Source organism: Siphateles boraxobius, unplaced genomic scaffold (genome assembly GCF_051911475.1).
Source record: "Siphateles boraxobius isolate OS27281-9 unplaced genomic scaffold, OSU_SipBor_1 41, whole genome shotgun sequence".
Lineage (NCBI taxonomy): Eukaryota > Metazoa > Chordata > Actinopteri > Cypriniformes > Leuciscidae > Siphateles > Siphateles boraxobius.
This window is the reverse complement of record NW_027509042.1, coordinates 3,731,798-3,745,587: the sequence shown is the minus strand read 5'-3', so window position 1 is coordinate 3,745,587 and position 13,790 is coordinate 3,731,798. Positions and strand designations below refer to the sequence as shown.

The window sequence follows — 13,790 nt, the reverse complement described above, 5'->3', positions numbered from 1 at the left end:
CAGAAAGCAGCTCCAAAACGCTTTACCTTCACATTGGTGGTGACTTACAGAACATCCCAGGAAGCTCCAGTCAAAGTGAGATGAAACATCTGGTTTTGGTTAATTCTTGTAAAGCCGATCCAACTGAATCCAGATCAGTGTTCCCAAGTTGGACTTGTCCTATGTGATTTTAATCCAAGGCAGGAAGCTTGGGTCAATTAATCGGTCAGGGCACACTGCGTCTTTGGGGAGTCAACAGCAACAGAAGAAAACCCAACCTTTTGCATTCTTGTTTACGTTAATTCATTTTTCTAAACCAACCATCATGTCTTAATTATGACTATAACAAACAGAGGCAAAAATGCCAGGGCATTGAGTGTGCTTTGGAGCGCTTGAAATTGAAATATCACTATTTCTTACAGACAGTCTCAACAGACCACATCAAGCACATGACTTTCCCTCAGGGTTTAACCTGTTTATTTCCATTGTGATAAAATTATCCTTCATTAGTCTTCTCTCAGGGTCCATGCGGTCTTGGTGATTCCATATTTATTTTTGCTGAGCTCAGAGTCTTTTGGGACTAAGAGGGTCACTATACCGCACCTTTGCCTGGCACTGGATCTTCTCCCTGAGGAATTAAAACCCACTGGCTAGGGGGAAAAAACACTGTGTTTGATTAAACTCCAGCTCTTGAGTCCACACTGTTGAGTGCTTCACAAAAGGGAGCATCGAGGACACATCACAGCCACAAAAGTGACCCTCGTAAGCACCCTTCTGAATCATGAAATGACAAATGCAACTTTATAGTTACAAGCAAACGAAGGCCATGACACTGGAAATCCACATCATACAGTGTGACTATATGTCATTCTTCTAAATATTCACCGTACACATGGGAGCCGATGAAGTTTATGCATGTTTTCCTCTTTCTGTCAAGAACTTCTGACATGTATTGTGCGTTTAAGCCTGGAACACACCAAGCCGCGGTCGGCCGTCGGGCAGTTTTTGTGCGTCGGCCGACTAAGTTTTCTCAGTGTGTTCCGCACCGGCTGAATTTCGGCTGAAATTGGTCCTCGTCGGCTTTGTTTCGGCCGATTCGACATGTTGAATCGGTGTTGGGCCGTCCCCGTCGGTGAAAGAGGGAACTCTGATTGGCTGTTCAGCTTAGTGAAGGAGTCAGTGCACGAGAATAATAGCAAAACGGCGAGCAAAGAAGTCAAAACGCTACAGATAGAAGGCTGTTTTTATGTTACATCATCTTACCTAAGTGTTCCTTGGCAAATATTTCAATATTAACATTATCGGAGTGGAATAAAGGAAGCGTTTAGCAGGACTGATATTCAAAACGGTAAGCACACACTTTTTTGTTTACAGTATGTGTATCTGCAGCCTGCAGCGTCGATTTCCCTTTTTGAATGACGAATATAGACGTATATATCTGCAGAAATAGACAGTTGTCTCATTTACACACAGGCACAGAACACACATGCTAGCTGACAGTCGGCTGTAGTTCTCTCTGTGTGTTCAAGTGCATCTTTTTCCCAGACGCGAGGCGACAACACAGTCGGCTTTCATCAGCGATAGTTGGTCGGCGTCGGTTTGGTGTGTTCCAGACTTTAGGGTCAATCCAAAATTTTCTTTAAGCAAAATGCAATATCATATTTTTTTTCCTTTGCTCAACAGTTAGAAAACTACATCCAGCAGAAGACGGGGATGGTGCATATTCAAGCTGATGCTGTCCATAACCAGACGGCCACTATGCTGGAGATCGGCACCAATCTGCTCACCCAGACCGCTGAGCAAACCAGAAAACTCACTGTGGTTGAGGCCAAGGTAACCACATTTCACATCGGAGAAATGCAGTAAAGCATACTTGGTAACACTTTAGAATACGGTTCCTTCGTTAATGAATAACTACACAAGAACCAATGAGTAACACAATATTAACAATCTAGTAACTATTATTAACTAACAAGAAACTCTGATTAACGAACTGGTAAGTAATAGCGCACAGATGAAAGTGGTAGTTCACTATTAACTAATCAATAACTACTATTTTTTGAGTGCTTCCCAGAGAACTACTGAAAAGTTTATTAACAATCTAGTAACTACTATTAACTAAAAAGAAACTCTGATTAACGAATTAGGAAGTAATAGTACACAGATGAAAGTGGTACTTCATACTTCTATGGGAATTACTAATTATTCGGATCCGTTTTCTAAAGTGAAGATCATGGGAACTAACTAGTAATGACTCAAGTGTTACTACATGATCTAGTCATGATTTTGTGCAACCAAACACAAAAGTCATTTCAAGCGTTTGAGATTATTGGTGAACTTTAGTATACTTTTAGAAAATTTCTTTAGAAGTATAGTAACACTTGTGTCATTACTAGTTAGTTCCCATGATCTTCACTTTAGAATACGGATCCAAATAATTAGTAATTCCCATAGAAGTATGTAGTAACACTTGAGTCATTACTAGTTTGTTCCCTTGATTCTTACAGTAGTTACTAATGAAAAGCCAATAAAGTGTAGAATCTTCTCACTCACAAGATATACACACACACACACGCACACACACATATGTATGTATATATATATATATATATATATATATATATATATATATATATATATATATATATACTGTATATATATGAGCTAGGAGACATACATAAAAACATATTTTTTTGTGAGGTAAGTTAAATAATAAATTCACTCTGTATGGTATTTGGATGGCTGATGACTCAATATGTTCCAGTCGTCATCGTGACTCTAGTGATTCAATGTCAGTCCAGAGGAATGCCGGAAAATTGGCCACAGGACAAGTAAGGTGCAGACTACTGTATTTAAAAATCCATTTCTTTAAAATTATTCAGTTGATAAATAGACAGCATAGGCCAATTATTAACAGTCTGCTGTATTATTACATATTGATAATGTAAACAACCTTGTGTATTCGTTTACAACAGCAGTTCAAATGTTAATGTAGTGCTAGTCATTTATCCTGCATTGGTTATTGATTAGTTTTGTATGAATTATGAAATTTTTCAGTAGTTCTCTGGGAAGCATAAAAAATATAGTAGTTATTGAAGTACCCCTTTCATATGTGCACTATTACTTCCCAATTTTTTTAATCAGAGTTTCTTTTTAGTTAATAGTAGTTACTAGATTGTTAATAAACTTTTTCTGTAGTTCTCTGGGAAGCATTAAAAAATAGTAGTTATTGATTAGTTAATAGTGAACTACCACTTTCATCTGTGCGCTATTACTTACTAGTTTGTTAATCAGAGTTTCTTGTTAGTTAATAATAGTTACTAGATTGTTAATATTGTGTAACTCATTGGTTCTTGTGTAGTTATTCATTAACGAAGGAACCGTATTCTAAAGTGTTACCGCATACTTCTGTGTCATTAAATACAATGAGTGCATATACATACAGTATACATACAACTAACTTTCAAAAGTTTGAAGTCAGTAGGATTAGTAGTATGCAAGAATGAATTAAACTGATAAAATCCGACAGTTAAGACATTTACAAAGTTTTCCATTTCAAACAAATGCTTCTCTTTTGAAATTTGTATTCATCCTCAAAGAATCTTGAAGAAAACTGTATAACAGATTCCACAAAAATATGAAGCAGCACAACTGTTTTCAACATTGATAATAATCAATTAAGAAGGATTTCTGAAGGATCACTGAAGACTGGAGTAATGATGCTGAAAATTCAGCTTTGCATCACAGGAATAAATTACATTTTTAATAAATATATTCAAACAGAAAACAGTTTTAAATTGTACTAAAATTTCCCAAAATATCACTGGTGTATAAAGGATATATATATATATATATATATATATATATATATTGTATATATACTTTTCTGTTATTTTCCATAATTCTTTTCATTGTATTCCAGGTTATGAACCAGACTTCAAGAATTGCAATTCAGTTATTAGAGAATTCATTGTCAACAAACAAACTGGAGAAGGAGCTCTTAACGCAGATTTCAGAAATCTCAAAACTTCGAGACAAGAACAGGTAAGACTTTAATGAAAATAATTTAATGAATATATTTGTTTATTTCTCTTATTTCTTTCTTTCTGTTTCACAAAGCCCAAGAGAAATCAACACTAAAAACTGTAAATGAAATATTTTAGTCAAGTTAAAGAGATTATTTAAAGCTGCATTCCGTAACTTTTTTGGGTTAAAAATTATCCAAAATAAATTTTTGCGCAAGTACATAACGTCTCAGGTTACGTATGTAACCCTGGTTCCCTGAGAGGGAACGAGACACTGCGTTGAGACGCGGTGGGAACGCTCTGCGTGATTGCGTCGTGAAGCACGTGTATAATCAGTCCAATGGAAGAGCGAGACGTCATAGGCGGGTGACGTCATAGACCAGGAAGCTATAAAGCACACCAGAAAACAGACCGCGACAGCTTCTGAAAAGGCCTGAAGCAAGTCGATCAGGGCATGCAGGAAGTATGGCAGGAGAACGCAGCGTCTCGTTCCCTCTCAGGGAACCAGGGTTACATACGTAACCTGAGACGTTCCCTTTCAAGGGAACTCGAGCTGCGTTGAGACGCGGTGGGAACCCCATATCCACTACGCCATAAAGAGAAATGCCCGTTCTGTGTGGAGTCCTTGCGCACACTAAGAAACAAGCAGCCTAGCCCCGGGAGTGGAGAGGTCTAGGTTGTAAAATCTGACAAATGTAAGCGGTGAGGACCAGCCTGCCGCATTACAAACGTCCTGAAGGGAAACCCCTGAAATTAAAGCCTTAGAGGCAGCCATACTCCTAGTAGAATGGGCGCGGACAGCCATAGGTGAAGGCTGTCCGGCCGCTTCATAAGCAAGTGAGATAGCCTCAACTACCCACTTGCTCATTACCTGTCTCGATGCAGGGCAACCTTTCTTGGTTGAACCGAAGCAGACAAATAACTGCTCTGATCTACGCCACAGGGCAGCTCTGTGAACGTAGGCATCCAAAGCCCTAACGGGACATAACAGATTGAGACTTTCCTGATCTGGGGTAATGAAAGGTGGAGGGCAAAAAGCCTGCACTACAATTGGGCCCCCCACATTAGTGGGGACCTTAGGAATGTAACCTGGCCTAGGGTGTAAAAATGCTTTCACCATACCAGGTGCAAATTCCAAACATGAAGGAGCCACCGACAGGGCTTGCAGATCTCCAATTCTCTTGATAGAAGAAATAGTGAGAAGAAATAGAGTTTTTAGTGTAAGGAACTTCTCTGAAACCTCTTCAATAGGCTCGAAGGGAGCCAGGGCCAGACCCTCAAGTACAAAGGCCAAATCCCAAGCCGGTGCTCTAGAGTGCAGTGCAGGCCTCAGCCTCAATGTACCACGGAGAAAACGAATAATAAGAGGATCTCTCCCAAAAGAAGAAGCCCCCAGAGGGGAGCGATAAGCAGATATAGCCGCTACGTGCACCTTTAAGGTGGAGGGAGATAATCCAGCGGAGAAACGGTCTTGTAGGAAATCGAGAACTGTACCAACCGGGCAGTTAACAGGATTTAACAAACGTTCTCCACACCATGTAGAGAACAGTTTCCATTTCAATGAATATAGTTTCCTCGTGGAAGGAGCTCTGGATTGAAGGATGGTCTCAACGACCTCAGTCGAGAGACCGGATTCTAAGAGCTGGGCCCCCTCAGAGGCCAAGCCCACAGTTGCCACAACTCCGGGCGAGGGTGAAATATCGTGCCCCCTGCTTGAGATAACAAGTCCCTTCTGACAGGAATCTCCATGGGAGAGCCGTGCAGAAGGGACACTAGGTCCGAGAACCACACTCGGGTCGGCCAGTGCGGGGCTACTAATAATAGATGAGCCCCTTCTTGGCGAACCCTCTCCAGAACTCCCGGAAGCAATGATATCGGGGGGAATGCGTACAGGTGCAGCCTCGGCCACACCTGTACCATAGCGTCCAGTCCGAGAGGAGCTGGATATGTGAGGGAGAACCAAAGCTGACAATGGGTTGTATCGTAAGATGCGAAAAGATCTATCTGAGCTTGACCATAGTTCTCCCATAGGAGCTCCACCACCTCGGGGTGAAGTCTCCACTCCCCGGGCCTCAGCCCCTGCCTTGACAGGATATCTGCTCCCACATTCAAACACCCTGGAATATAAACTGCCCTGAGCGACAGTAATTTCCACTGGGCCCATAGGAGGATCTGATGAGCCAGTTTGCATAATAATCGGGACCTCAGACCCCCTTGATGGTTGATGTAAGAGACCACCGATGTGCTGTCTGTGCGGACAAGCACATGATGGCCTCTCAGGTCTGGCAGGAAGTATTTGAGAGCCTGAAATACCGCCATCATCTCTAGTCGGTTTATATGCCACGAAAGCTGATGGTCCTGCCAGACACCTGTCGCCGAGCGGCCACTCATGACCGCCCCCCAGCCTGTGAGGGAAGCATCCGTCGATAGCGTTACGCGTCGACAAGAAGCACCCAATACAGGGCCTTGGGCGAGGAACCAAGGTTTCTTCCACATGACCAAGGCACGTAGGCATAACCGCGTGACCTTGATCGTGCGAAACGGATTTCCCCTCGGAGAAAACCCCTTGGTCCTGAGCCACCACTGCAGGGGTCTCATGTGCAGAAGGCCAAAAGTAATTACGTTGGACGCAGCTGCCATGAGACCCACCAGTCTCTGGAACTGTTTCACAGTGAGTGACTGGCCTAGTTTTACCATCTTTACGGCTGTGAGAATCGCAGAAATACGTGCTGGAGACAATCGTGCTTGCATAGTTGTCGAATCCCACATCACCCCTAAAAAAGCCGTCCTCTGGGCTGGGAGGAGCACACTCTTCTTGGTGTTTAGCCGCAACCCCAACCTCTTTATGTGAGACAGAACGACATCTCGATGCCGAACTGCCAACTGCTCGGAACGAGCCAGGATCAACCAGTCGTCGATATAGTTTAATACGCGAATGCCCTGGAGTCTCAGAGGAGCCAGCGCTGCATCCACGCATTTCCTAAAGGTGCGGGGTGATAAACCTAGGCCGAATGGAAGGACCCGATATTGGTATGCTTCGCCCCCAAAAGCAAACCTCAGGAACTTCCTGTGATGAGGATGAATGGATACATGAAAGTAAGCGTCCTTCAAGTCTATTGTGACAAACCAGTCCTCGGACTGAATCTGTGATACAATCTGTTTGAGTGTAAGCATCTTGAACTTGAGTTTCTGAACTCTGCTGTTTAACTGACGCAGATCTAGAATAGGACGCAACCCCCCATCCTTCTTGGGAACGATGAAGTAACGTCTGTAAAACCCTGACTCTCTGCTGGGAGGAGAAACCCTTTCTATAGCCCCTTTTCGCAGAAGCGTCAGTACTTCTAGCTCCATGACCCGAGCCTGCCTTGGGTCCACCACTGTGGGAAGGACCCCTTGAAATCTGGGCGGACGAGAACCGAACTGAATTCTGTAACCCTTTTCTATTATATGCAGGACCCACTGAGAAATATTTGGCAGTAGTTTCCACGCTGCCAGAAATTCTACTAAGGGGACCAGTCTCTCGAGACTGGCCTCGGGATTCGGTTGTACGGACATTTCGGTGCCCTGAAGCGGCGAACCGGCAGGGAACAACCGAACTGACCGTTCTACGATCCTCCTCTGAGAATCGTATGGGGACGCTGACACCTCGGTGCCCTGAAGCGGCGAACCGACAGGGAACAACCGATGTGGCAGCGCTGCGACTCTCCTCAGAGAATCGCCCCCCAGAGGGTGCAGAGGATGAACGATTTCTCGAAATCGTCCCTCCTCGGAGGGGACGACCCTCAGAAGCCTGACGCCTTGGGCGTCAGGACTTCTTCTTAGCCCAAGCCTTCTTAGAGATGACAGTCCTCAGATCTTGCCTACCCCTAGCTGGCCTGGACTGCGACCGCCACCCAGGTTCCCCAGATTGTGGAGGAGCCCGAGTGGCGACGCTCTGTTTTTGATGCACTCTGTGCTGTGAGGAGCTTGTACTCGGACGAGACTGCTCAGATTTAATAATCATTTTCCGCCCAGCAGTCTCGGGGACATCGAAACGTAGAGGAAGAAACCTCTGGAATGCAGCCGATTGTTTTTTCGTTTCTTGAAACCTATCGACGACACAATTGATAGCGTCGCCGAACAAACTTGAAGGTGACAGTGGTGCGTCCAGAAGAACAGACCTATCTTTATCTTTTATATCAGACAGATTTAACCAAAGATGCCGCTCCGTGGCCACCAGGGCTGCCATAGAACGGCCCACTGATTTGGCCGTCTCCTTGGTGGCCCGGAGAGACAGGTCTGTTGCGCGACGCAATTCTCGAATTGCGTCAGCGCTGACTTCCTCACGTTCATTGATATCCTTCAGCAGATCAGCCTGGTATGCCTGCAGTATAGACATAGTGTGCAGACATGATGCAGCCTGACCTGCTGCCGAATAAGCTTTACCCACCAGCGAAGATGTAGATTTTAATGGCTTGGTGGGTAACGTCGGGGCTTTTAATGATGACGATGACTCGGGAGAGAGATAGCTCGCGAGCGTCTCTTCAGCCCGAGGCACCGTCTATAACCATAATCAGATGCACCCAAAACATTACTGTAGTTGGAAGTTTGTGGGTTAAATACTCTGAATGACGCCGGTTTATTCCACGATCTCGAAACCTCATTGTGGAGATCGGGAAAAAACGGGAGTCCCCGACGTGGAGGCTGTGTTTTAGATGGTAGAAATCTTTCATCTAATAAACTTTTCTTAGTAACACTCTGAGAATCATCGGCTGGCCATTCAATATTTAATCTAGCTACAGCACGAGATAAAACCTCCATAAGCTCCTCATCATTACCGGAGGCATGAGCTGGCGAAGACTCAAAATCCCCCATATCAACACTGACGACATCCAGATCCTCAGAACTGGATAGCCTCAGCAATGGTGCCCCAACCTGGGAAGGAGAAGCCGCAGCGCGGGCTCCTTCCTGGGCAGAGGCACCGGATCCAGCAGGTAAGGGTTGAGAAAGGGCTGGGCCCGTCTCAAGCCCCGCTACTAGATCCATATGCGAACCCCAAGATGAAAGCCTTCGCTGTGCCTCGGCAGCAACGGGACCCGCACCTCGGGGAGCGCGAACCGAACCGTCCTCCTCAAAGAACGCCCGGCGAGAGCGGAGCGTCCTCACGGACAGCTTCTCGCAATGCTCACAGTCAGCTCCCTCGAGAACTGACTGGGCATGCTCCACTCCCAGACAAGCAACACAAAGCTGATGTGTGTCCCCACCCGTGATGAAACGAGGGCAAGGGACAACACAACGCTTGAATTCTTGTTTCGCCATAATATATATATATATATATATATAGATAGATAATGTGCTTGTGACAGACAACAGTAAATAGACAAGGACAGTATACAGAGAGCGCTTGCTGAAGGCAACAGAAGCTGTCGCGGTCTGTTTTCGTGTGTGCTTTATAGCTTCCTGGTCTATGACGTCACCCGCCTATGACGTCTCGCTCTTCCATTGGACTGATTATACACGTGCTTCACGACGCAATCACGCAGAGCGTTCCCACCGCGCCTCAACGCAGCTCGAGTTCCCTTGAAAGGGAACCAGCCAGTGTTCAAAACTATCTCAAGCATATATATATATGACAACTGGAGATTCACTCGTTGTAAAATGCAAAAGACTTCGGCCTTCGGAGTGGATACAGAAAAAAAAGAGACTGCACCCGGGCCCATGCGCAAACAAGGATAAATATCAGAATCGCATTAAATGTAGTCACGCAATGCTGATGTTGTTAACATTAATAATTTGAGAACAAAGTATAACTTGCACGGTTTGACGTGATATGATAAGCGATCGTTAGATTTAATCAGCGCGATTTACTGCAATGCTTTTTTTCCCCTTTGTTGGTGGATGTTACTTGTTCAGACGACATTTTCCGTGAAAATTCTTTTGTTGGTCATACTTCCAAAAAGTAGAATCTGTGAATGCGAATGACAGTATCCACACCGGCGGCGACTGACAGCCGCACAATCTCCTCAACATTGGATTCATCCACGCTGTGCCGTGCCGAGGCACAACTCACATAAGTCTGTGAATAACTGCAATGGCAGATTTCGAACAGATATGGCGACAAACAGGGCTGGACTGGGACTAAAAATCGGCCTGGGCATAATTGGCCCAGACTTTCCCACTACATATAATCATAAACACAACCAGTCTTTTCACGCCCCTGAATATGTATACTAACTCCTATTAAAACCACTAATGCCATGCAGCCTAATGAGTGAGTAGGAATAAGTAAGAGTTAATAGATGACATAACTACTAATTGTAAAATACAATCGAACTACTTCACAATGATGAATCCTAAAACAAGCTATAAGCTGCATTGTCATTGCAATACCAGTGTTTGACACAGGATTTTTGGTAAATCTGTGGTGGTTGGACTTCTGTCACTTTAGGGGGATTCTGGGGAACATCCGTTTACAAAACATGGTTTACAAACGCGTCTCATTACAATTCTAGTAAAATGCGTAATCTTCAACTATGCAGATGTGTAAATAATACGTAACTGGGTAATGGGTTCCTCACTCATCGCCTCAGTGTTCTGAAAGTTGCCTAGTTCTGCTTACCACAGTTCTCTACACTCACTCCTGATCCTCCTCAATATCCTCATTAGACACTTGAAGGGCCCGTTTCTTTTTTCACGCTATTTCTCTGCACATTCCTTGCGTTTCTTCTCCATCACTGACTATTTTGACAGATACACACTGACACTGCACGCTCCCTCAGAGCCCAAAGGGGGAGGAGTTTAAAGATGTGATTGGACCAGCCCAGTGCCAATCAAGAAAAGAACCAATGGGCCACTGAACTACGTGTTTCATGGGCTGGTCTGTAAAAAAAAAAAACCTATGCTGACTTTTTTTGTCCAATGCATTACACCGGCACAAAGATCCCAGCGCCGCCAATTAAGCAAAACTAAATGAATGGGCCGCCGATGTACGAGTATTATGGGCCGTTTAGACAAAAAAAAATATTTATTTTTTTTTAAATAATGATCTGTATCGGCACAAAAAGCACTTTGGCCCACCGGGCAAATGCCCGGTATGCCCGATGGCCAGTCCAGCCCTGGCGACAAAGAGGAAAAACTACAGACTGCAGCTTTAATGTGACTGTTTCAACCTAAACAATATACTGTATGTCAGTTGTTGCTCCTAAAAAGCAATGAGATGAAGAGAAATTAATTTAGCTCTATACTCCTACTCTGTCAACAATTAGATACTATTTTATTTCTCCTGTGATATTGTAGTAGGAGAAACATCAAAGAAAAATCTTTGAATGTATCATAACTGAGGACTCCATTATGTAATTGTGCTCATTACAACTCTAAACAATCCCAGAGCAATAAGATCTTCCAGTGCAAATCATTTTCAAGGGTCAGAACGCAACTCCAACTGCACGTTCGCACAGCGTAGAGCAACTTTTGTCTCTCTTGTTGTTCTCAAAACTATATTTTCCCATAGTCGGCCAGCTCTGAATGCACAGCAGGGGGAAAGGCTTTGTAAAAGGAAATAATCAGCCACTTAATTGATTGTTTGTAATGTTTAATAACTACGGAGTAAGCACAGCACACAAAGCAGACCCCAGGCAAGTTTCCTCTGCACACTTCCAGAGCGGGACAAAGGGTTTTCCCAGAAAGCTTTGTACTTGGCTCTCGCTAGATTAAACAGATAACGCTTGTTGTCATTCAACTTTGACGACCAATTGAACTGTGTTGCGAGTGATGTTTTGGTAGCTGCATGGGGGCATCAGACGTAATTATAGAGGACCGCTACGTTACAGACGAGCCAGAGCTATTCACTTTTTCATGTTTGCCAGTATGAGTGAGAACAGAGAGTTTTCAACCTTTCCAAGGCGACTTACAACTCTGCAAGTGAAAGTGTTCATAATTGCTCCCAGAATTGATGCGGGTTTAGCGAGGGTCAGCTTCATAGTATAATAGCAGCAAACAATTGCTCAGCATTGTGTACACATTACAAACCCTGGCAAGGGATTTCAACAGTCCTTGCCAATCGATTGTGCGAAAACTATTTGTGTAATCAATCATGAACAATTTAAAAACATATAAGCATCGAGAACCACTAGCAACAAAAGCATGTTTAATGACTATATCTACTGTAATTTAACAAAGTAAGCATTCAGTTACATGGCTCGATGGAGTTTTGATTTGCTTTCCAGTTATTTTCGGCCTCAAACCCTCGGGTGATGTGGTTTTTTTCAGCGTTCACACACTCACTCACTAAATCACTCACAGATTGAAGTCGGCAGGATTTTGCTGCGTTTTTGTAGCAGTGGCTCATTGTTGTGCGGCTGTAAATTGTTTTGACAGCAGACTTGATCGATTTATGCTATCTCCTCTGATCCAGACACTAAATCATGAATCTACATAAAGCTCAGCTAAGCACTGATGGAAATCTGTATCTCCATTTCCCAAAGGCCCTAAGTTCAGTAGACTTATTTCACATGACACTGCAATCCACTAGACAGTAGCAAGCAAACCGCTAGAGTAACAATCCAACAATAGTTGGCAATTTCAAGATGATAATATCACACTTTTAATATCATAATATATAATATAATAATTTATATAAGCTGTAAATGTTTGCATTCAAGTAAACTGCAGAATTAAGTGTTTTTTTACATTTCTTGGGAGTTCTGGGTGGTTACAAGGGTTTTCCAGCCATTTCGCTAGGGTATTCTAAAAGTAATAGTACACTTCTTCTCAACAAAGCAAATGTTTTATAGTCAAATTCATGTCTGTAGTAAATGGTGAGGGACGGGTTAAGGGCCAAAGTGTAATACTTAGATGTAAATGTTTCAAACAAACCCCTAATGGTTGCAAACACCATTAATTAGTTCAGAAATGTTCATCCTATTGGGAAAGTCCCAAGGCATTCATTCCTGCTTTCTCTGGAAATTTCTCAGAAACATCTGGAGATACTTTAAAAAGGTTTCTATTTTGACTTAAGGTTTTTTAATGAATATATTATTGCTTTGACCAGTCGTTTGGAGAGTAAGGTCTTAGTCCTGGAGTCGCAGCAGAGGACAGAGTTGGAGGACATAAGGGAGGAGAAAGAGCGACTGCAGGACCTGGTGAAGAGACAGACAGCCGCCATTACGGCTCTGGAGAGACAGCTGAGAGCGTCCAGCAGCAACAACTCAGCCCTGCAAAGACAGCATCAGCAGCTCATGAAGTCCGTACACACACTTATTGGCATGGTGTCTTCTGGGACAGGTAAGAATACACCTTTAACAATATATACTTTAACACATCTCTACTCATATACTGTAACTTTCATGTTCGTATTTGATTATCATCATAAATTGTGGAATATTATCTCAGTATATTGGTCTAGTGCAACCTAGATTATCTAGAGAAGTGCTGCTGGTTGGTAGTAGGCCTGTTTAACTTGAAAGAATGTCATGATACGGAAGCTAAAATGCATTTCGAAAACCATTTCATGTCGATTTTAATATTTTGATTAGCTAGTTTGTGGCATAGCTGCAGCATTTCTCTGACTGTGAGTAAAAGTAAAACGACTGAACACTCGGCTGGAGTATAAGGTAGAGCTGCGCGATTCTGGATAAATTGAGAATCACGTTTTTTTTTGCTTCAAACAGAGATCAAGATTCTGAACAGACAACAACTAAACAGAATAACATGTAATTTACTAGAAGTTCTGACAAAATGTTAATTGCTGCAGTTTATTTAATGTTTAATCAATCTGAATTACATTTTTTTTAATGTTTTGAATAAATG

The 13,790-nt window shown here is 43.2% G+C and overlaps 1 protein-coding gene across 1 annotated transcript in view; it reads left to right on the top strand.

The window, feature by feature from the left end:
- angpt4 (angiopoietin 4) overlaps window positions 1-13,790 on the top strand; it is a 43,226-nt gene that overhangs the window by 21,553 nt on the left and 7,883 nt on the right. The window contains exons 2-4 of the mRNA XM_077197860.1: window positions 1,663-1,812; window positions 3,902-4,023; window positions 13,033-13,265. Of these exons, the coding sequence (XP_077053975.1) occupies window positions 1,663-1,812; window positions 3,902-4,023; window positions 13,033-13,265 (505 nt within the window). The remainder of the gene's footprint in view (window positions 1-1,662; window positions 1,813-3,901; window positions 4,024-13,032; window positions 13,266-13,790) is intronic.